Source organism: Diadema antillarum, unplaced genomic scaffold (assembly GCF_040938485.1).
Source record: "Diadema antillarum isolate AM-2024a unplaced genomic scaffold, OU_Dant_1.0 seq00000821_RagTag, whole genome shotgun sequence".
NCBI lineage: Eukaryota > Metazoa > Echinodermata > Echinoidea > Diadematoida > Diadematidae > Diadema > Diadema antillarum.
Genome location: NW_027271698.1, coordinates 3,648,717 through 3,672,293, shown reverse-complemented (window position 1 = coordinate 3,672,293; position 23,577 = coordinate 3,648,717). Strand labels below are relative to the sequence as shown.

The 23,577-nt window shown below is 36.5% G+C and overlaps 1 protein-coding gene across 1 annotated transcript in view; it reads left to right on the top strand.

The window, feature by feature from the left end:
- The window catches only part of LOC139739945 (uncharacterized), a 67,006-nt gene that overhangs the window by 39,739 nt on the left and 3,690 nt on the right, over positions 1 to 23,577 (top strand). Inside the window, exons 5-9 of the mRNA XM_071650545.1 lie at positions 8,178 to 8,291; positions 10,389 to 10,635; positions 11,331 to 11,578; positions 16,147 to 16,242; positions 16,926 to 17,060. Of these exons, the coding sequence (XP_071506646.1) occupies positions 8,178 to 8,291; positions 10,389 to 10,635; positions 11,331 to 11,578; positions 16,147 to 16,242; positions 16,926 to 17,060 (840 nt within the window). The remainder of the gene's footprint in view (positions 1 to 8,177; positions 8,292 to 10,388; positions 10,636 to 11,330; positions 11,579 to 16,146; positions 16,243 to 16,925; positions 17,061 to 23,577) is intronic.

Genomic DNA, 23,577 nt, shown 5'->3' with positions numbered 1-23,577 from the left:
AATTGTGGTGCATGGTACATTGGATATTACATCAAATATACATAAAATACATTCAAGTATCCACTAAGATATCATACCAACTGGAACTGGAACTAAAACATGTTGATATGCAAGATATGCAATATAACGTATGTGATCTCAACATAATGCATAAAAGCAACATTTTCAACTAAAGCAAGGACTCTAAGGACTCATTTCATCTTTTTATATATATTGTATAAATGTATACAATAACTATATCTATATCTATATCTACAAACATATATTTATATATTTACAAAGAATATTACAAGAATGAGGTGTTTTTTTCACAAGTAGCACAGTTATCACTTACAAAAATGTTCCAGTAGACTTTTTCAGGGCTGACCTTATTGTTCCATTATTTAATCATAAGTCAGATTTAAGCTGCATGTGCTGAGATTCTATGATAGATGGTGTGTAACTGTGTTGATAAGGTACTGTAAAAACTGTTGTATTTGAAAATGAGGATGTCACAGACAGCTTCATGAGATGTGGTTTTTGCGATTTGATGCCAAGGCAGTAGTTAGTGCACTAATACCCTATAGCGAGTGGTGCTGTTTTTGCATGTTGTTAAACTCACAGTGATTTTTAATGCATTTTTAATGCATTTATTTCACTGTCTTATTTGTTGGTGTTGAACATGGAGATATTCATTTGTTCTTTATTTTGAGACTTTATTGAAGACTTCATAAACAGGCCTGATTTATGATGTCCACTGTCCAAACACTACTTGGTTGACATACTTGGTTTTCACTCAAGCATGCTTCCCCTGTTTTCTCATGGTTTTCCAAGAAGGAAACAATATGTCTGACATGATTGTTTTGATGGAACAGGTTTGTATGTGGACCTAGGAGGATAAAACAACCTCCAGTTGTGGTTAGATGAAGTCATCAATTTTGTGCTTTGAAAGCATTATGCACGTATTCACTTAAAAGACTTAAAAGACTTAAAAGTCACTTAAAAGACTTAAAAGTCCACCTTCATATACATTAGGATTGAGAGGATGCAGCAATATTAGTAGAACACATCAGTGAAAGTTTGAGGAAAATCGGACAATCCGTTCAAAAGTTATGAATATTTTGAGTATCTGCGCAGTCACTGCTGGATGAGAAGACTACTACAGTGTATGATGTCACATGCGTACAACTATATAAGGAAAATAAAAAGAGAATTTCACAAAACTTTACTTTCTGAATAAAGTGCACATTTCTTCGACTTGCTACTGACGTATGTTAAAGGTAATATTATTCCCCCTGCCTTCTGAAAGAGAGAAATCGAGTGTTCTGTTGTTATGCGAGAAAAATGGAAATATGTTGAATTTTCTTTATTCTTTCTTTATATCGTTGTACTCATGTGACATCACAAGCTATAGTAGTCTTTTCATCCAGCCGTGACTGAGCAGAAACTTCTAAAATTCATAACTTTTGAACGGATTGTCCGATTTTCCTCAAACTCTCACTGATGTCTTCTACTATTAATGCTGCATTCACTCAACCCACATGTCTATGAAGGTGAACTTGTCCTTTAATGTAATATATAATTTGACCAGTTGTAAAAGGTAATGGCACTGTTATTGTAATCTTTTGGTGTGAAGAAAATCTGAAATCTCATCATAGCATGAGCATCATAAATGACCTTCAAATATGAAATTGATTTATTAGTTCAAAGTACTAATCAAATCCTTAGCAGACTTTGCAAAAGAATACTTTTTTAGAAAGTTGATTTGCAGCTGTGACCAAAATATGTTACAGTTGACTATGTTAAGTAAATTAAAAAAATAATAAATAGGTCGGCCTCAAGACTTTAGTGTGTGTATGTTGGCCCTGAGCAGATTGGTAGCTTGCATTAAGTGACTTGGGACCTGCTTTGCATAAAAAAAAGAAGATGTCTCCACGGATGTGGTATTTTGTGCCAAAAGTGTGTCTGATGACTAACATCCAATCTCCATGCCAAAAAATGCACGAACTGTGATGTCCTGCTCCTAAAAGAAGGAGAAAAACAACAAATTCCGCGGCGCCTCGGGCTCTCCAGCGGAAACACTCCTGTTGTTCCATTCGTGGTTATTCATTGGAGCATCCCAGCTCACAAGAATCGCCATTTCTCAGGGGTGCCATACCGTTCTGGCTGTATCCAGGAAAAAATCAGTTGTAGCATATTAAGATGTCACATCCGGAGACAAGGAAATAAATAATCCTGTTTAAGAGAATCAAAATACTAGACAATAAAGAAAATGAGATTACTGGTTGTCTTACACACACTCTCTCGTGTAAGCTCACATAAACAAGCAGCCAGTCGGGAATTCTGACCCAAAATTAGCAGATCATGCTAGGTTGATGACACTCAAGATGATGAAAATCTAATCAACAGCTCTTTCTTTTCAACTTGATCCAGGTGAAGTTCTAAAGAGTTTTCATGACTAGAATGGCAATGCTCCTGCTGTTAACTTGAGTTTGAGAGAATAAGTTCATAAGTTTGCTTCAAACTAGATTTTGCACATTCCATTATATCTTTTCAGTTTCTAGCTTTGTTTGATCAACATAAGGCATTTATAGCAGAGATTCAAAGTGTTTCTCATAACCTCCAAAAATTGGATTCTCTCGCTCTTTCCTTTAACTTGAAGATTGAATATTAGATTTTGATTAAGAATGATGATTCCTTTTTCTCTCATTCTTTTTTTTTTTTTGTGGGTATCATTGTAGAAAAGTGGGAGAAAGTTGACCTGTGTCCCCATTTTGTAATTTCCCTGCCCTGATTTTAGTGTCTCATATGGGATCTTAGAATATTGACATCTGTCTACTTACAGGAACTTTAGTCACAAATGCATTCCATATATATCACAAATATTTAGGAGGAAAATACTTTTTTTCCAGTGAATTCTATAAACTAATAGCGTAACAAAAAAATGAACAGAGCTGAAAAAGTAGGAAAAAACCCCCTGTTGTTATGTGGGTGTTTTAAAGCTTTAGATATAGTTGTTGTACCTGTCATTCTGTATCATTTATGACTTGAATACCAGCCAATACTCTGAGGGACAAAATTGCAATATTTTGTAAGAATGGAAGGCCCACCGACAAGCGATGCTTGTCATTGCGGATCCCTTTAAAAAAAGGGCAAGACAGCATCATCATGAACTGAAAAATGGCAATTCATCATAGCGTCTTCACCTTATAGCTTTTGATGCACCCTCCATGAGGACCATGAGTGTCTTGCTTTAATTGCTGTTTCTTAATTTTTCAAACTCACATTTTTTTTCTTCAAATTCAACACAAGTGATTTCGCAGAACTTTCATGCAAGGAGACATGTTGTCATAGGCAACAGGAGAAATAACTTTGGCATCATGTTGCGATCAAAAACATATTTTATTTATTTATATATTTTTTGGATGTTGTTGGTGTGGGCTCCTCATCGAGGATAAGAGTTTGATTGAATGTCGTGCAGAATTTTCCGATGAATCTTGGACGAGGGGCATGGAAACATGTGAACAGGAAGAAGGGAAAATTATTAGCATTCCTCCTCAACCGGGTCGTCATTCCCGTAGCAGACGGCTAATCAACGTGGTACAGGGGGAATGAATTAGTGCAGGGAGATCAGAGAACTGGGTTGGGTAGCAGGGACAGGATTGCTCCACTACTGGGCAGAAATCAGCCAGGGATTGGAAGAGAGACCTGTCAGGGGGACTGAGAAAAAGAATACAATCAACGTCATGATGGATGGTAGATCTTCATGGAATATACTACTGTAAAACGAGGAATGTTCACCTGCATTTTAATTTCGCGAATTTCGCGAGTGCCAAGATTCGCGAAATTAAAATGCATGCGAAAGTTCTTGTCTATGCTATATGCATTGAACGCCAGTGGCAATGCGCGGAAATTTCATGCCACGAAAAAGGCCGTCGGCTTCAATTCGCGAAATTTTCCTGCCATGAATATATCATGTTTTGTAGTATACTCCATCAATTGTGTGATGATAGATTCAACTAACATATATCTTTCTTGTAATTTGCATCACTTTTACTTCAAGGATTCTAATGAGGAGCCTAATATTTTCTCAGCATAGATTTTTGATTGCATGTAATCAAATTTATACATTTAAGTATCAATTAAGCAGCACAATCTAACAAAATTGAGTACATAAAGCACTAGTTAATTACAACAGTGATTCTTAAATGTGCATGATACATATACTTTTTTCTACTTACATCCATTGCTCCTGATCTTGAAAAGAAAAAAAAATCCTAACACTCAAAATAGATCTCAGCAGAAGTAATGAACATTGCATACATGTACATGTATATAGCATCCATTGATTGTCTAGAGAGCTTATCCCAATTCAGTATTCAAAGATTTAATGGAAATACCCATCTGCAGAGATGCTATGTAGTTGAATTGAAAGGATGGGTTGAGTGTTAAGGATTAAAAGTAGAGCAGCCTTATCACTTCAGAATTGATCATCTTTGATATCAATTAGCAGAGTGTAATCAAGGGATGTGATGGAGAGAGAGATAGTATATATGTTTGTGTGTATGTGTGTGTGTCTTTGCTTAAAACAGTTTTATGCTGCCTTTTAAAGCTGTTACCTTGGAAGGAAGATGGGGAAAAGGGATAAGATCTAGAAAGGAAATACAGGGAGGGAAATGACCAGCCCCACAGATAAGTCCTTCTTGCGATTCAGTGAGTAATATGGATGACATCCAGAAAGATATAAGCTTCAAAAGACATAACGATATCCACCTGCTGTATATGAAAATCAGTCAAACTGGTCACCAGTGTGTCTGACTCGCTCGATAATCTGATAAGTTCTCAGATCAGAATTCTTTGTCTCTATCTTTCACTTGGTGCAGTGATGGAACCTGAATTATTTCGGTACCAAAGAGGGGTTTTTATTTCCCCGGGCAGGCAGGGGTTTTTTGCTTGCTCTATTTCATTCAACAGTAATATTGTCTTTACATAATCCATATAATACGAGATAAGTATGAAAGTAAACATGAAACTTTCTTTGCATAGCTTGGCTGCTTGCACGGATCGGGAGCCTTTGAGGCGGGCAACAAAAATTTGATCTCTTCTCCAGAGAGGCAATTTTACCCCTAGCTGCAAATATTTACAAGCTCCAAATATGTTTTGCTTTCTCACAAAAACTCTGGTCATGATGCATTCTTCAATAAACCGGAATTTGTTCAAAGTTATGCATTGATCCCTTCTTTATCTTAGTTTGAGAAGAGAAACACTGATTGGGCTCGTGTGGCTTTTTTTTAATATGCTTTACATTCAAATGAAAATATTGACTTGAACTAAATTCAACTTTTTGATCCCATTTTATGGCCAGGTGCCGAAGTTTGCATTCATTGACTGCTAATGTTATTACAAAGTGATTGACAAAAAGTCACAATCCTGCTTAAGACACTCAAGTGTCTACCAAGGTAAATACAGGTCAGGGGAGAAAAAGATTCATTTGCTCAGAAGTGAACTTTGAAGTCACTTGGGTGAGGTGTAATTGTTCAGAGTTGTGCAAAGGTCATTACTGGGGGAGAGCTGTATAGCTTGATCTCTAATATCTGTGTACTGTATTCTCAGACATTGTGATATTCCAGTAGAGCCACCATAAACTAGAGCTTTGCTAGCTTTAATTGATGCTTCTCTTGTTCAGCAATATACCCTTGTTAGGCAACTTCACTCTCATTTCATATGTTTTACCAAAAGTTTAAATGGCTCTTTGTGAAATTTATGAAAGTTTCATGTGTGTGAAAAGTTTCTGGTTTTACAGTGCACCCAAGAAGCATTGGGGGAATTATGTATGTTCAATTCTCTGTTTTGGGAATGCAACATGATCCAGCACGCTTAATTTTTCTCCATCATTTTAAACACCATATGGGAATATCCTCATTTCTGGAGATTGTTTGTTCTCAAATATTCTTTTCTTCCATTGTGCAAATCTCTTTATTTCTCTATGCCATGTTCAGTCATCATTCTTGTGTTTTTGTTATTTTGCTTACTAGTTCTCTGTCATTCTGTAGTATTAAATCTTGTGTTACCCTCACTGTGCTTTTTTTTTTCTTTTTCTTTTTCTTTTTTGCTAATGAGCTCAAATGACCTGCTTCTAAATGTCAATAAACAAGGATGATTGTGGAAACACAGTGGCATTCATTTTGCACTCTTGCATTGCTACATCAAAGTACAACTGTAGGTGTGGCCAACTTAATACGTGAAGGCCAAGCTAGTTTTGGAGGGATTAAACTGAAGATATATAAAATTATTTAATGGGTTGAAGCTATTGGGCAGGTCACATAAAAGGTCAAGATCTGTGTCACCCTGATAATATTCTACTATAGAATCCATCTTCTTTATCTGCAATATGCCTCATCTATATCTTCCCATATCTAATGTTTTCCTTTGAAGTAAAAGCCCTTGCACCTCCCACTAGCCACCTCCCTACTCTTGCCCTGTTGCCATAGCAACAGCCTCCAGCCCCACCCGCCAGTAGTCACTGCACCCCTCGGCCCAGCCACCCCCACGTCCCAGTGTTGGGTTCCTAATGTCAAGGGTAATGGCTTCTCCTAGACGAGGAGGAAAGGGAGACTCCCTTCCCCTAGAGAGAGATCGCTGAACTCGGCCAAGACTTAAAGGGAGAGAGATGCGGAAAGGTTCCACTTTGTTAGAGGCTCACTATGGAGAACTAATAAGAACATCAAGATTATGAGAGAGAGAGAATATATATATCTCTAAGGATTTAAAGTTCAGCAAGATTTTAACTTTAGATACATTGATCACAATCAAGGATTATTCAAATGGCTATTTACAAAGCTGACAACACAGGATATTCTGAGTCAAAATATTTGGACTGAACTCATCCAAGGAGGAAATACATTTCAGATTCACACCACACCCACTTTAATTGATCATGAAAATGTGGTAATTTAATTATTAGTTCATTTCAAGAAGATTTGAATAAACCCTCCTGAAATCTATTCGATTCCCCACATTAGCCATGGTGCTATATCTTTTAAAAGCTTTGAGTCTCTGTCACATTGCAAATTCTTCCCCTTAATTTCCAATTCAACTAAGTGCCTCACTTCTCCTTTGGTCTTTTAATGTCTTTAATTCATAATTTCTGCAATTACTAAGCATTTATCAAGATCCGAACTCCTCATCTTCAGTTATCTCATCATCAAATAATTTTTGTGTGTGATCTGTGATGGAATCAATAATTAATTCTTCATTAATTTCTGTGGAAATTTGTCAATATTAGGATATCAACACACCCATTCAAAAACATGTGTCACATACTCAATGAATCACACAGTGCATAGAGATCAAATGCAGCCCTGTGCACTTGAGTGATTAAAGAGGTATGTGGCACAATGGATGCTTTTGTCTATTATCAAACACTGAAAGGATTCTTCAATAAAGTAAGATGTTATTTCTCTCAGGAACAATTAAGTTCTCCTGCTGGTTTATATGAGAAAATCACCATGACAAACTATCTGTACATCATCAATATAAATTTGTGTGTATTTCTTGTGTACATAATGTATACTCAAGGAGGTATAATACCTCCTTGGTATACTGCATTATCATCTATGGTGTAGAATGTTTTATCGGCACATTAAAAACGCATATTGTTGTCCGCTTGATTTTATACTGTTCAATATGGGAGCATATTGAACGAAACGCATAGCTCAATTCCCCATAGGCTACCATTGTTTCTGGCCATTCAACAATGCACAATATTTTGTCTCATCTGTTGCGCGAGCACTTGCTACTTGTGCATGAAATCTTGTTACAATTTACAAGCACACAAGCATCTTGCTAGTTGCTTCACACCCAGTTGTGTAGTGCCTACTCCTTTTTCAGTGCTGAGTCAATTTCAAAGACAAGTAGAAGTATGGTACTTTTGTGCAGTTTATGCTTTCTGTACATGATGATTGTAGATGATAATGATTATATTGGATGGCATTAATTCTAGAATACTAGGGAATATTGCACTCGTTAGGGCCAATATTGCACTCATCTTTGATTCGTGCGATATTAGCCCTAAACTTGTGCAATATTCCCTGGTATCCCATTCATAGCCATCCAATATAATATAAATATGTAATACTGCAATATGATAATATTATTGTTTTATTCTATTCTCTTCCTTGTTCATGTCTTCCTCACAGATACATTGGTTATTCACAAGTCATCGGTAACAGACAGTGGGGAATATTCCTGCATAGCATCCAACACCGTGGGCTACACTAAAGAAGACGTATCAATCAAAGTGTCCGAAAAAGGTACGGATTCAATTCGCTGTTACTCCAGTCAAATCAAATCCAACCATTGATAGGATATCATCATATACAATGTATGTTGTCATTTTGACAGGGGATTAATGGCATTATTTACCATTTGCAGATGAAACAAAAACTCAGCTATAGTGCTTCAAAATAGTTTGGAAATGTGAGTTAAGGATAGAAACAACAATGTACAAATTTGTATCAGTATAATCAATGTTAAGTATTGTTAAATATACAAAATGTGAACAATGGGTATAATAAAAATGTTTCCAGACTAACCGTCTACAGTTATGGTTTAGTCTGAAAAATAGTGATATCTCCTTGTATTTTAGGCTTTATTAGGAAATTTTCATGTGGTAGGATGTTTTGTGATACAACTGACCTACACATAAGCATCGAATGTGATATATCAAACATTTTAACATTACTGCTCCCAATGGTAAACTGTACCTTTAATCATTTGTATCCCCCCCCAAAAAAAAAAAAAAAAAAAAAAGAAGAAAAAATTACCAATAGGCCCACCTCTTAAACCTATTTGCCAAATGCTGGAAATTAGTATGTTGGTATTTTTGCACCACAAATTTGATACGATCAAGATCAGGTGGCAATATTTTCACTTGTTGTTAAATGTGGCCCAACAGCGATTTAAAAAAACTTGCAAAAATTAAACCCATGCAAAAATAGCAACTTTTTATTAGTGTTTTTATTTTGTTTTGACATCACATCTTGAAACAAGGTATGAAAGGCATGGACATTTACTGTCTAATGTACATCTCCCTTGCCTCACTTTGATCTAGTCTTATATTCATTCTACACTTTGTCACTTCTACACACCTGTACTTTTACTGATTGTCGGTGGATATTCTTGCTATGAAAGGAAAGATTTGTACAATCTCTTACATAATACAATGGTATCATCATATGTAGTCCTTTTGATTTTAAGTCATTGCACTTTCCTGTGGTTAAAACCTTCTTTTTAGGGGAAAAAAAGAAAGGAAAATGGTTGTTTTACCTCTTTGCCACTTAGGTACCTTCTCTGATAAACCTGCATACATCGCTGGTTCTTAGCTTGAGTCAATGACTAGTAGCTTCTTGTCTATAATTTGATTTTGTGCTTCGGTGTTTAGAAAGGGTTTATTACTCGATTAGACCCACATCAGCGCTGGTTGGTTGTTGATGTACTCTGCTGTTATCCAAAAGCTCTCCGTCGTCAACGAAGCACATTCTGTCTGTAGCTTGTTAGGACTGGTACCTCCTGGATCGTGAATTAACCATGCGAGAGAAGAAACTGGGCAGATATAGCATTCCCAGGGAAGGCACTTTTGAGTCGTCGCGCCTTGAAGATGATAATCAAATATCCTGTATCTTAAGGCCTTTGGACGACTGGAAAGAGAACGAATTTGACAGTGTGGGTAGATCTTTGGGGAGATTTCACCAAATTGACCATGATTCCTTAGAACACTCCAAACATTATCTCCCCCGTACCAACACCATGATGCATTCCCTGTGGCAATAAAGGGTGATCATGCGGTCTAATTACATTTCTGTTTCATTTTACTGCCATTAAGATTAAGCAAGCAGGCAAGCAGAAAAAACAAAAACAAAAACACTCCTTTAGCATATTCTTTGCCTTTTTTGCCTTTTTCTATTAGAATATTACAAATGCCTGTTTCAGATGAATGAATTTTTGTAGAGAAATTACTGTTTTTTCTTTAATTGTCAGTGCAGGAAAAATTAACACTAAGGTTGATATCAAATTAAAGACCTCACTCCCTCTTAGTGTTGTTATTTTTTTCCCCATTTAGCAAGTTTGCTAAATGCTTACATGCTCTTTTCAAGGTAAGTTCATGTTTGTATTTGCCCTTATGAGGAATCTAGAGATATTAATGAAAGTATATATTATGTTATCAATGATTTCCAGTCTTTTTCTTCTTCTTCCAGCTGAGTACAGACTGCCTCTGGGGCATTATCATACTTGTGCTTATCAAATGCCCAAATAATGCGAGTAAAAGCCTCACTACAGATTTTACATTTCTGTGTGTGGCAGTCAAATGAGATGACACCCGATTCCCCATTCTTGTTTCCGCCCAGCAGCGAAGAAGAAGGACGTTGGATGCAAAGATGGAACCATTGAAGGGCTCCACCACATGCACAGCGTGGCAGCATGCAGTGGATCGTGGAAGGGTCACGTGAGGAAAGGGAAGACTCTGTGTGCCCACGGCTGGCGGGTGTGTAACCACGAGGACGTCGACTCGCTGAAGCACATCTCTTGGCTTGACGCGACAAGCATGAACGGTTGCTATGCCTACAATGCGGCCAATAATGACGGCATGTGCACGAGGTATGTGAGGGAAGGAGACAAACTTGGTTTGCGTAGCCAATTAAGTCTTAGTATGATCTTGACCCAATGAAGTTGAAGAGACCTTTTCATAACACACTGTCTTCATAGGCCCCACTCCAAGCTCAGTCAGGACTGGTCCTTAATTGGTTAATATATGTAGCTCTGATGTGGAGTTATCCAGTTAAATTATTTGATGGTATAGTAGATGATAAGACATAGATATATTTCATCCATATTATTGCTCATATCTACTCACCATTGTATTATACCCACACACAGACTCGCATATACACATACAAAGAAAATTATCAGGTGCTAGTTTCCATTGCAAGACAGGCCTCACTTCATATCAATCATTGCGAGCCCTATAGAATCATGAAACAAATCAATTGAATAGTTTGCCTTGAATATAAGTTTCTGTGGATTCTATTCTCACGTATAGCTTATTGACCACTGACATTCCACATACCATTTGCTTCCACATCTGTATTAATTTGTAGTAATGGTATTCTAAAAACCATGGAAAAGTAAAAAGCCTATCCCGTGCTATGGCAGTAATGGTATGGTATGGATATATATCGATGTAGATTTGATTTCAACATATCTATCCACTTAAGAATTCAAATGTGTTCATGTCAATGAGTGTTTCATAATGTTGCCTGTTTGATCCTACCATCTATCTCCACCACTCACAGTTGCACAGGAGAGGCGGGCCATGACACGCTGGGCGGTATCGGACGACACTGCTCCAAACGACGCCAGCGTCACGAGTCATGCCTCGGGGAGGGGCGCATCGATGTCTTCCCCTCACACCGGGAGTACATGTATGACATGGTGGACCGCTGCTCCTTCCAAGAGGGACTCCTGTCTGGGGTACTCTGCTGTAGGATACCGGACCGGCCTGACCGCAGGAAGGGCAAGACAGGTGGGTCAGAAAAGGGGTGTGGCTTTGGTTTGGGGTGTATGTGTGTGTGTGCATGCGTGCACTAATTCAAATTCACTTTCAGTTAATTTAATTTCTTCACTGGTACAAATGAAATCATGACAAACCAATATTCTCATTAAAATATGAATAAGAGTACTTAAAGAGTACTTTAAGGAAATGTATATAAATATGTGTATACCTGAACATACATTTTTCTTTCACAGGTGGAGGATACTGGCGATCATCAATAAGCAGTTTGCTTGACTGGGACAATGACCTTGGGGCAATGTTATATTTTGTAATTATCTTGTTTATTTTTCATTGCAGGAATAAAAAATGCATACAAAATAATGAATAACTTGAACCTCAAGTACATTCACTAGCATACCCATTCTCTATTTTGACATGAATAAAGATCAGAATTCTCATGTTCATTCAAAGTAAAGCACAAGTGTTTGACCACTCCAAGGTAGAATTTCTCTCTCTTGCGTGTTATCCTGTGTAGTTTCCTATCTTACATGTTTACACATCTTTGACCCTTAAGTCAGCAAATCCATCAACTGCTGTCAATGTTCATGTTTTAATAGGATGTGGCATAATGATATGCCAGTTAAAGAAAGGATAACCACTGACCTGCCTTTAAAACTGATATGAATGTGTTTCTCACCTGCAAATTTGAAAGGCAGTATATAAAGAATTGTCATGCCAGTGTGTCAAGATCTCTCAAAGCTAGGATACTGCTATCATGAAAGAAAAACAGCTTTATTTCTATCATGGTGAATCATAAATTTGATGTAAAAATAACAGTAGAACAATTCAGGGCATTAGCAAATTTTATACATGTTAGATTCATGTGTTTTTAGTTACAATTAACCAATTGTTTATCATTGATTTTCCCTTAAGTTCTAACTAACAAAGAAAATTCATATTAGAAAATGTTTATTTTATTTTGATAAAAGATTTATGTTATTTTAATCTTTTAATATTTTATTCTAATCTTGTGGAAAGAAATGCAGAGAGTAGCACGTTTGAAGCAGTAATCATTCCAATAAAGTACATGATGTCAAATCAGAACCGGAAAAAAAAAAATTGAACCTTTGCCAAAGGGAATATAAGCAGTGTCACACGCTTTTGCAAGAAGTTCAATAGACCTGAAAATTTTTGGCTACGGTTGGTTATGCACAAAGAACAAATTTTTAGTGAGAAAGAGAGAGAGAGAGAGCTGGGGGAGGGATGTTGAAAGAGATTTTGAATACAAGACTTCCCCCTAATCCATGACATCAGCAAAAAATAGTTAAGAGAGGAAGCATTTAGTGTCAGGGATATGACGAGGAAGTTGTTACTTTCTTGAGACTAGCAAAATCTCCTGTCCCAACTTGATATCTGATCTGTATTTGTAATCATAACTCAGTCTTTGTCACATTGTGTTTGTGAAAAAGATTTCGAAAGAGTCTTTTTTCTATCTAGGCCCACTGGTGGTCATATTTCAAGCATATGTGTGTGACTGTGTACACATTTGTATATCTGCACTTATATGTAAGCATATATGTATGTCTGTGCCTTTGAGCATATGTAAATCTACTTGAGAGCTTGCAGCTCAAGTAGAAAATTGTTAAATGTGCAAATCTTCAATTGTAAATCTACCTTCCTTGGTAAGCACTAGTTTGACTTATAATTTTCTAAGCCATCTGCATTACTGTTTTTCAAAACTGTTCTCTGCTTCAATATAAAAGAATAGGTAACTCTATACATTTTACTTTTAATGTTAATTGGTGTATAGCTTAGGGTTCCATGACATTTGCTCCTGCGACAATTACTCCCATGATATATCTGCATGCTATTAAAGCCAACTGTAAATTCAACCCATAAACATAACCCTAACCCTAATCCTAATTCTCACATCAAACTAAACCTAAAACCCTATCACAACCCTAACCCTAACCCTAAGTCCTTAGAGAAAATAAGACCGGAGCAATTGTCGCAGGAGCAAATGTTGTGTCACCATAGCTTCGTAATAAAAACTTTTATCACCTTGTCTTTTCCTATTTTGCACATATGGTTATTATTTCACTAACCATTTTTTCTATCTTTGCCATATTAGTGTCATTTTTAATGAGGTTTTTTTTTTCTATGTGAACTGCTATAGCTTGAGTGTTTTTAATGAATGAATGAATGCACAAGTAAATCATTTAATCAATAAGTAAACAAATTTGATAATTAACAAATGAAAGGATGAATGAATGAATGGGTAGATGGATAAATTCCCTGGTACCTTCATGCTCTGACTATCTCAAGACTGTAAATTCTAATCCTTCCTGCAGTCTAGTCATTCAAAGTCAGTGTAAAACCTCAAGTCTGGTATCAGCAGCCGTGATGTCCATGTAATGGCCTGCCCGTGATGTCATCACTTCAGCCATTGATAGTCAACTTTTAACTTGCTTTTAACCAATCAACTCTCACAAACCTGATAGCTGTAGTTTGGTGATATGTTTTTGTAATATATTCATATGATATATTCTTATAATATATTTTTGTGATGTATTTTTGTAGTTTATTTCTGTAATCTGTTTTTCTTTTTATATATTCTGTAATATATTTCTCAAATATATTTTGTGATATCTTTTAACAATTTTTAGTTTATGTCTATAACATTATCACAACATGTGTTCCATAAAAAGTCAGTATTATTACTGTTGTTTGTATACAATCAAGTGCAGAATTTTTAAAAGCATGCTAATTGCTAAATTGATCAGTCTTTGTAAGTATATAATAAGGTAATATAAAAGAATCTCTTAATCATCTTTCCTGTCTAGCCATGAGTGTCTTTCTTTGATAGAATGTGAACTCCAGAAGAAGTTACTATTATTTTTTTTTTTTGTTCATATACAATCAATGGCAAAATTTTCAAAAGTATGTTAATTGCTAGATGTATACAGATGATTTTTAGATTTTATACATTATATATATTTCACATGATTAAAGTTTCTGTCTCTTGCTCTTATATGCAAAGTTTCATGAATTTGTTTCAGATTTTGTGCAGAATCAATGAGTTTAACTGCTTTTATCTGACCTCTGAAATAAGATGTGCCACAAAGTTCAGAGTTGCCAATTTAAGCATGACAAGATGATAATTTCTGCAGCAAAATTTCCCCACAAAATTTTCCCAGGATTTATGGGTTACTTCTCAAGAGAAATAATTTCTCTGCTTTTTCAGCTAATTGTCTTCAATGATTGTAAGGTGATTTGTGGTATTATTGAATGAATGAGTCTTCTTCTTCAAAAAAAAAATGAAAATTAAAAAGAGGAAATGACTGGTCATTTACAGCTCGGGAAGCACGGGTGAAATTGTACAGGCTCTCTTCTCTCTTGGAGGTACATGATGGAGTAATTAATGTACTAATTATTGCAATAAGGAAATATATTAGGGCATAGCGATGATTGAGTAGACACCTGCAGGCAACCAGCCCGTGTCCTAGCCTCCCCACTTAGAAACCAAGGCATTCCTCTGTCACTGCTAGACTACTGTACAGCTGCACAAAGTAACTACCTCATTGTGAGGTCACCTCCATCTTAGTATATTCTTCTCTCCATGGTGATATATTAACTCAGGTTGAAAGCAATATCCCTTAACAGTGGAATTGAAGGTTGTGTCTGAACTTCTTTCTCCTTTTCATCATCTTCTTTCCTACTTTCTGTCACACTACTTTCATCATCTCTTTCAAACATTCTTCTCTTCTCTTCTCTTCTCTTCTCTCACTCTCTTCTGTTTTTAACTGGTGTTCCTGTCTCAAAAAGTTTGTTTCTAACTTGAGAGAAATATTTCTTCATCTACTTTTTGGACCTGTCATATTAGTGGCATTAATCTAAATCTCCATTGATCTTTGTTGTTGCTACTTGTGTGTGTGTGTGTGTGTGTGTGAGAGAGAGAGAGAGAGAGAGAGAGAAACGGGGGGGGGGGGGGGGTTAGAGGTTGTGTCTCATTGTGAACTGGATCCCTTTCAAACTTTCTTGAGGTGTTTTAAAAACATGCATCCTGTACTGGAGTGTTCAATGAATAAATTGTACATGTACATTAACCCATTTCGTACGGGAACCTGGTGACCTGTGTATTAAGTTTACGGGGGTTTCAGAATTCAGTATTGAACAGGTTAATAGGCTTGCGTGACTGGAAAAAGCAAATTTTTGAAATCAGCATCAAGTGAATGGATAAATGGCAGTGAATTGATTGAATACAGCAAAAATTCTTCAGAGAAGTCATGTCATATGATTGGAAACTAATGAAAACTGTGAATCAGAATGACGAACATATGAAATAGGCACATTCAAACCACCAAATGTCTAATTATCATTTTGAGCAAGGATGTGTGTACAAGTGTATTTGTGTTCTATAAGCATATGTGTATGTATGTCTTGTCTATCTGTGTGCAATGTATGTTAAAGTATATAGCAGTTAATATTTTCCTCTGTTACAGCATGACAGTCTTAAAATGTTTCATATATCTTGTCAATCAGATGCATTCACCTGCTATAAAATACCCAAGTAATTATTTGTAAAACTCTTTGATTTCTGATCTGTACAGCTGGAGGTTTGTGTGATGCTCCCTGTCAGAACGGTGGTCGCTGTATTGGAGCAAATAGGTGCTGGTGTCCGGAGGGCTACAAGGGGGCACTCTGCCAAATACGTAAGTTGTAATGGCTTTTATCACTCTTACCCATGTTTGGTCTAGTTCAAGAGAAGTGGAAGAAGAAGAAGGACTAAAACAAAGAGAATATGAAGAGGGAAAAGTAGCAGAAGAAGAAGGAAGTGGAGAAGAAAGAGAAGAAGAAGAAGAAGAAGAAGCTGTGGTAGTGTAGGTATGACAGTATACTCCTTGAACAAAATTCAACACCACCATACATTGCTTCTTCCATGCTATAGGCAATCATTCTTTGTGTTTTTATAACCCATACCATTTTAATATAATAACAAAGAGGTACATTTCAGGGTTTTGTTGTTGTTGTTGTTGAAAATACACATAGATTAATAAGTACCCATGTAATGATATACATTTTACCTCAGTATTTAAAAGAATATCATAATATTTACAGTATATATCATGATATGCATTATGTTTGATGATATCGCTGAAAATCAGGAATTGTGAAGTGATGCTATACAGAGAATCAATAAATCAAATTAAATCAAAACAAATAATCTCTGCTCACTTATATATCAGAGCTAAAATACATAGTACATCTAATTCTTGGTTTGTCATTTCTTGGTATATGATCTGTGCTCATTCCATACGCTGTAATGACCTAGTGTTATACTCCAATTAATTGGTAATTAATGCATATTTTTGCTTTTTGGGTATTTTCATTTCAGCTGTATGTGATCCAGATTGTTCAGTGGGCAGTGAGTGTGTGAGGCCAGGTGTATGTCGCTGCATGCCAGGGAGGGACGGAAGAAAATGCAGAAGAGCTGAAAAGGAGCGAGAGAAAGAAGTCTCAAGAAAACCAGGTTAGTACAAATATTAAATCTGTTTAACCCTTTGCATGCCAGATTAATCTCATGTCCATAGGTTTGTGCATGAAATTTGTTCATGTTTGACTCATTGGCACAAAATGGGCTTAATGTATCTCTCTTTGTTTGATTTGACTCTTAATAAAAAGACAATGTCATTGATCTGTTTTGTTTGTTTGTTTACTCACTAAATTACTAGATATGTTCATGCTTATTCTCAGTAAATCATTAAGAGAACAGAGAAAAAAAAAACTTTTTGTATTTGTTCATGAATGATATTGATGGTCACCATGCTTTGTACATTATGTAGTAAACCTGTTCAATAGTTTGAATGTCTTTTTATTAGTTTTTATTTAGTTTTTATGCCCTTATCAGTCATTTTTTCTTTCTACCTGTAACTTACCCTTAAAGAGAACTGCAGTTTAATGAATGGTTTGCTGTATTAATCCAGTAAACCATCAATAACCTGTTGCACACTATGGGTATACTGAAAAAAAAGATATCAATATTTCCTTTTTCTTTCTATCTGTATCTCTGTGTATTTTCCTGTGTATCTCACACTTAAACTATCTTATAATGCAACAAGTGTTTGCAAGGTCAAACCTCAGAGAAAAAGTACGCCTAGGGTATACAGAGCTCCTTCAACATTTACTTTCTTCAGAAGAAGTAATCCACTGTCACAGTTTAGAGAGAAGACTTAGTTATTTCAATGGAAGATTCTCAATTCATGTACCCTAAATACTAGGGCTTCCGCTAGCTGTTCTTCCATGACCCGCCTCATAAAAGGTGAATCCCTCCCAAGGGTGGGAGGTGGGGGAAAGGGGGTATTCTTTGCACCTCTGTAGGGAAGGTTCATGTTTCCATCCATAGCACTGCACCCATAAAAATGGTATAATCCCCAGCATTAGCTGGATGCTGGATAATCCCTTTAATCCCATATCAGTGTTTATCTGTCCCAGTGGTGTGCTTAGCCAACAGCAATCCAATCATGGGATATTTGATGCAAGCAAAACAGAGATGAATTCAATGCATTTATTTTTTTTCTCATCCAAAGACACATTTCCTTTTGTATGTGCGATCCTGTGTGTGTGATTCCTGTCTATACCAAACCACAATCACTGCTATTACCTCAAGTACCTCTGTACATCACTTCCCATGTATTGTGTCTTGAAAGCATTTCTTGCAAGGAAAGAGCGAATGGACCTTAGGGCTCATATGACTCTCAGTGTTATACATTTCTTAGCATAAAAGTCACAGCTACAATTAACTCTCACTGATTGAAATTCTTTATTTATCGGAAATCATTGCCTTGACAAGACAAAGAACTATCAAGTAATTATAAACCCTGAAAATAAGATTGCAGGATAAACTAGTGTAACTTCTCATGAAATTTGTTTAAAAGGATTTTTTGTATTATTAAAAGAGAAATATGGCAACTAACATTGGATTTTATCAAACTTTTACAACACTAAAGTAGTGAGCAGGAAATTACATAAGAGTACTCAGTAACCCAAAAATTGTCATTTAGATGCTTAAATATCACTACTAGAAAAAAAAACAGAGACACTTTTTAGAAGCCTTTCTAAGTCAAAGTTGAGCGGATAGTTTGATCAGTCTCCAGAAGTTACAGATGGACTGGTTAGTGATAGATACCAGCAACTTGCAGGGTTTTCACGCTTACTCAGAAGGGGGAAAAATCATTTGTGGTCTAATATCTGAAAGATATTTTCAAAAGTATTTAAAGTTATCAGGTAATCAGAAAGAGTAATAAGTCTCCTTACTAACTACTTAATTGTATTCCAGACAAGTGCTGTGTATCATGGCTAGTCTATCAAACATGCAATTCTTGATATGCTTACATGTTTGAGAGCATGTCATAGCAGGGAAGTGAATATAACATCTAGCTAGCCTCTGCCCTTTTCAATTGTGTCTTAGAATTCAAATCATTGAGATATACCAACACCCAATCAGAATCAAGCAAAACCCAACAGGAAATGCCACCAGGCCATGATTGGTCAAACATTATTTGAGAAACTTGTTGGAAAAATAGTATTCAAGTTTAAGTTTAGACTTACAAAAAAAAAAAGAGCAAACAAACTTGATTGCCTTCGAATGTGTGAAGAAGTATGTGTACAAACAAGCTCCTTGTCTGTGCAAAAGCCCTCAGCATCAAACTTTGTTTACTTCATGGGTTGTGTCTGCTGGTTTGAGGATGTTTGTCACTTGAATCAAGGACCAGTGAGGAGGAAGAAGAAAAAATACATCAAGAGAAATTCATGAGATTAATAAAGAAAACAAAATTCCAAAGAATTGGCCTGAGGTGTGGCAGAGGTTATCTTTGCATTTTATTCATCGGACCAGGCAACCCAGAGAGGGGGTAGAGGACGAATCTTGCACAGCGAGGCGCCTAGTTAAGCCTCTAGAGACCCAAAGTTTTCGGAAGCATTTACCGCCCCAAGACAACAAGGTCATGCTCAATAAACGTGGGGTTTGCTTTGGTTCAGAGTTCTGTGTCGTACTACCATTTCCGCTTTAGCAGTTTCTACCATATCTTGTCTTCATCCTTCCTCTGAACCTCTTCCTCCCTCTTTTTCTTTCTTTCTTTCTTTCTTTCTTTCTTCCTGTCCCTCCTTTTTATTCTATCAGTCATTCCTCCTCACTTCTATCCTTTCTGCCCCAATTTTCTTCATCTTCCTCGTTTCCCTCCTCTACCTCCCACTTTACTTATTCTTCCTCCACATCCTCTTCATCCTATTTCTTCTTCCTCATCAATCTCCTCCTCCTCCTCCTATTTTCTTCATCTTCCTCCTACTTTACTTCTCCTTCCTCCACCTTCTCCTCTTCCTTCAATTATATTTCTTCCTCCTTGTCCTCCTCCTCTAGTCCTCTATCTATTCCTTTTCATCCACATCCATCACATCTTTTCTTCAACCCATTAATGTCCTGAGCACAGGTTTTATTTCTTCTCTTCTTCCTCAATATTCTTCTGTTCATCCTATCTGGGGCTGTTTTTCTTATAACTCTCAGAAATAAGCTTTTTGCTATAGTGCTATACAGTAATGAATGAAAAAAACATAGTTATCATTTCTACCAGTCTGCCATGTTACTAGTATACCTTATGATTCTGATATACATATGAATAAAAGAATCGGTTCATGGTTGTAAATGGGAAATTTTATCTATATACCTATTTTTCGACAATGCAATTTCTTCTTGTTCTTCTATCAATTAATCTTTAGAGATAAGTCACTAGAAATGCAAAAGAAAATGTTTTCTCTGCTTGCATTTTCATTGGAATATAACAGTATTGCATTTTTAACTTAGAAAATCTCAATTCACATTCCTTTCATGTAAATGTTTGATGTTGTCTCTTGTTTTGAAATCTACAAAGTAGTAAGCACTGACCACCCCGACATATTTTTTCTTCTACTTCATAAACATCTCCAGTGCTTGTAAAGTTGTATATACAAGAGTTTACAGCAACGAAAGCAGTAATAGTTCGGGGAAAGAGATACTACAGAATGAAGATCATTTTTTTTTTCTCTACCCATCACTCGGCAGATGATTATCGAAGCATGAAGATGTTACACCAGATAGTGTCACGTCTGGCTATCACGCTATAGCATTTCATTCCTGGACTGTTTCGGAATTCCCATGCCCTCTGGCGGGAATTTCTCTTGGTCGCTAGTTAGGTTTTTCCCCCTCCTAGTTGGGTAAGAGTAAGTTAGTATCCCGTCTTGGACTCCACAGAGGTCTTCATCATTATATTAAAGGAAGAGCCTCCCCGATCATCAGATTATTTTTGTCCCAAGCATCAGAATGCAATCAGACAGATAAAGAATGATGCCAGTGGTTAGTTTCCTGTCCCGAAAAGATTTTTTTCAGCTTTATTTTAGTCATATTTCACAATTATTTTAAAGCAAACACTTTATCAAACAAGTGAAAATTAGAGACAGAAATGTCTTAAAGACAAAACTTTGACACTCCAACACTGAAATCAATGTTTTTCTCAAAGAGAAAAAAAAGTTCCAAAACAATGTTCTGAATTCATGATATATTGTTAACTATATCACTTAGGGCTTTGGTAGTCTATAGAAACAGCAATTTATCACTGTTTTGTGGCTTTTTTCACTTGTCAGCAAAATCTGTGTGTAGGTAACAATCAAATATTTAATCTCTTCTTTTGATATACTTTGTCCTCTTTCAGACTAAAACACTGGCAATGTTAGATTGGCGGGGGGGGGGGGGGGGGGGGGGGGGTTTGATTCTGTTGCAACAATTTGTCACATTTGGGAGATAAATTTCACAGAAATGTCAGTAGTCCGGTAATGTCATCCTAATCAATACATGAAAAGATTAATTTTTCTTCATCTTTTTTTTTAAAGTCCTCTGGCTTTGTACATTATAATCAGATGCCATAAACCTAAAGATAGAGGCTTACAATCAAATCTACAATAAAAGACAGTAACTCTAAAATCAAGACTTGCACTAAGACTAGATGTACAGCTGCTGAAGTTGAAGGAAGTTGAGAAGGTAAAGAATCCCCGTAAGACCATCCCTCCTTCTTGGGCCCATTCACATTGGGAAATAATATGATCTTAGCAATTGTGATGTTTGACCTATCTGTTCACACTGCAATGGAAAATTGCTGTGTTATGGAACTAGAGAAATATTGCAAGTTTTTGCCACTGCCACACACATTTGCTATCAGCTAAGTTATATAATACTGCATATTATAAATACAATTCAGAGACTCCAACTCTCCCGTTTTCGACGGGAGATCTCCCGCCGAAAACCCATTTTTGCAAAATCTCCCGTTCTCCCGTTTGAGATTTAATTTCTCCTGTCCTGGCTCTGTGTCTCCCGTTGGAAAGGATTTCTTACTTATTGCTATTGTATGTTGAAAAAATAAGCCTTAGATAGCACCAGAGAGCATCTACAACCCTAGGAACTTCGCGCTTCGCACACATCAACTTGGAGTCTCCCGTTTGCAAGGGGTTTCAGGCGGGAGAATCTCCAGATCAGAAGGTGCTTTGGGTTGGAGTCGATGTGTCTCGGCATGTATAGCCAGCTAGCTACATATGTGGCTTAAGATCCTTAAGTGGATATAACATGATTTTTTTCTGCAGTGAGCATTTTCAATGCAAATCGTTGTAGCAAACCTCGTGTGAAATTAGACGAATTACACTCCAGTGCACCATTTTTCTCACAAAATTATGGATGGCTGTAGGCAAAGTTGCCTGGCATTTTCCCCAGAAATGTCATAATTTTTCAATGGCAGTGTGAACGCACCACCTCTAGGATCCCCTAGCCCAGTACCCTGACTCTCAGAAATATTGTTGCAATGGCAGAATGTGCCTTCAGGCTGTAGCACTCCGTAGTGGCCTACATTCCAGCGATGGACTAAATGAGTTTTTAAATGATCTGCTCTCCAAGGAGACAGTGGCATCCTACACCATCATAATGCATTCGGCTGTTTAGCATCATCTTACTACACATCTTTAACATATTTCAAATGAGTGATTAAGTATTGTTACTAGTGATGACCTCAGTAATCAACAACATTGATGAAGATAACAATGCGGCTTATAATGATTACAGTAATAATAATACTTATGTATGCACTGGACTTACACTGTCACTGGCTGGTAATTTGTATATATTTAAACTCCTATGGGGACCGGGGATGACATCTCATAGTGTGTTGTATCAAGTGGAAAAGGCGCTCTAAAAATATTAACTGTAATAATAATAATACAAATAGTACTACCACTACTACTACTACTAATAATGATAATGATAATAATAATTATGACTATAATTATAGTAATAATTGATATTTTTCAGTGATCATGATAACTTGTTAAAATCACTATTTTCATTCTTATCATTATAATTGTGATTGTGATGATGATGACAACCTATTAACAATATCAAGTGACACAAGCATACACATTACTTACAGTGTAATTATCAGGTACTAACTATTCATCAAGTTGACACTCTAAGTGCTTGTCCACTTTCTTGTATAGCTTAACAGTTGGAAGAAAAGAAAGATAAAAGATTGCATGTGAAGAATTGCAGAGGGAAAAAAAAAATTATTTTGACAAATAAATTTGTGTCTCCTAATGATAAATCAGATATGGATACTTCATGACAAGATTTTCAAGTTTTCAGTAGTCATGGTTACTATGGTAACATCTGTGCTCCACCCAATCAGCTGCAAGTATTGTAGTTGTTATTAGGGTAACTGGTTATTTCTACTGGCAATGACAACACACCTCAGTATGTAACAAAACTCAGGGCATAGATATCAACATGGCCAGGTGGTGCAGCATGTAAAGGTGTTTTTTATGGCAAGAACCAAGATGATTAGGATGATGTCGTCTATGACATCACACCTGTCTTCGGCTGCGTCTTCAAAGTAGACTCCACCCTTTTCCTGTCTTCCAAGCCGGCAATCTTCTCCTCCTCATTTGGCTTCGTTACCGAGAGTGCCGAGGTGCTGACAACG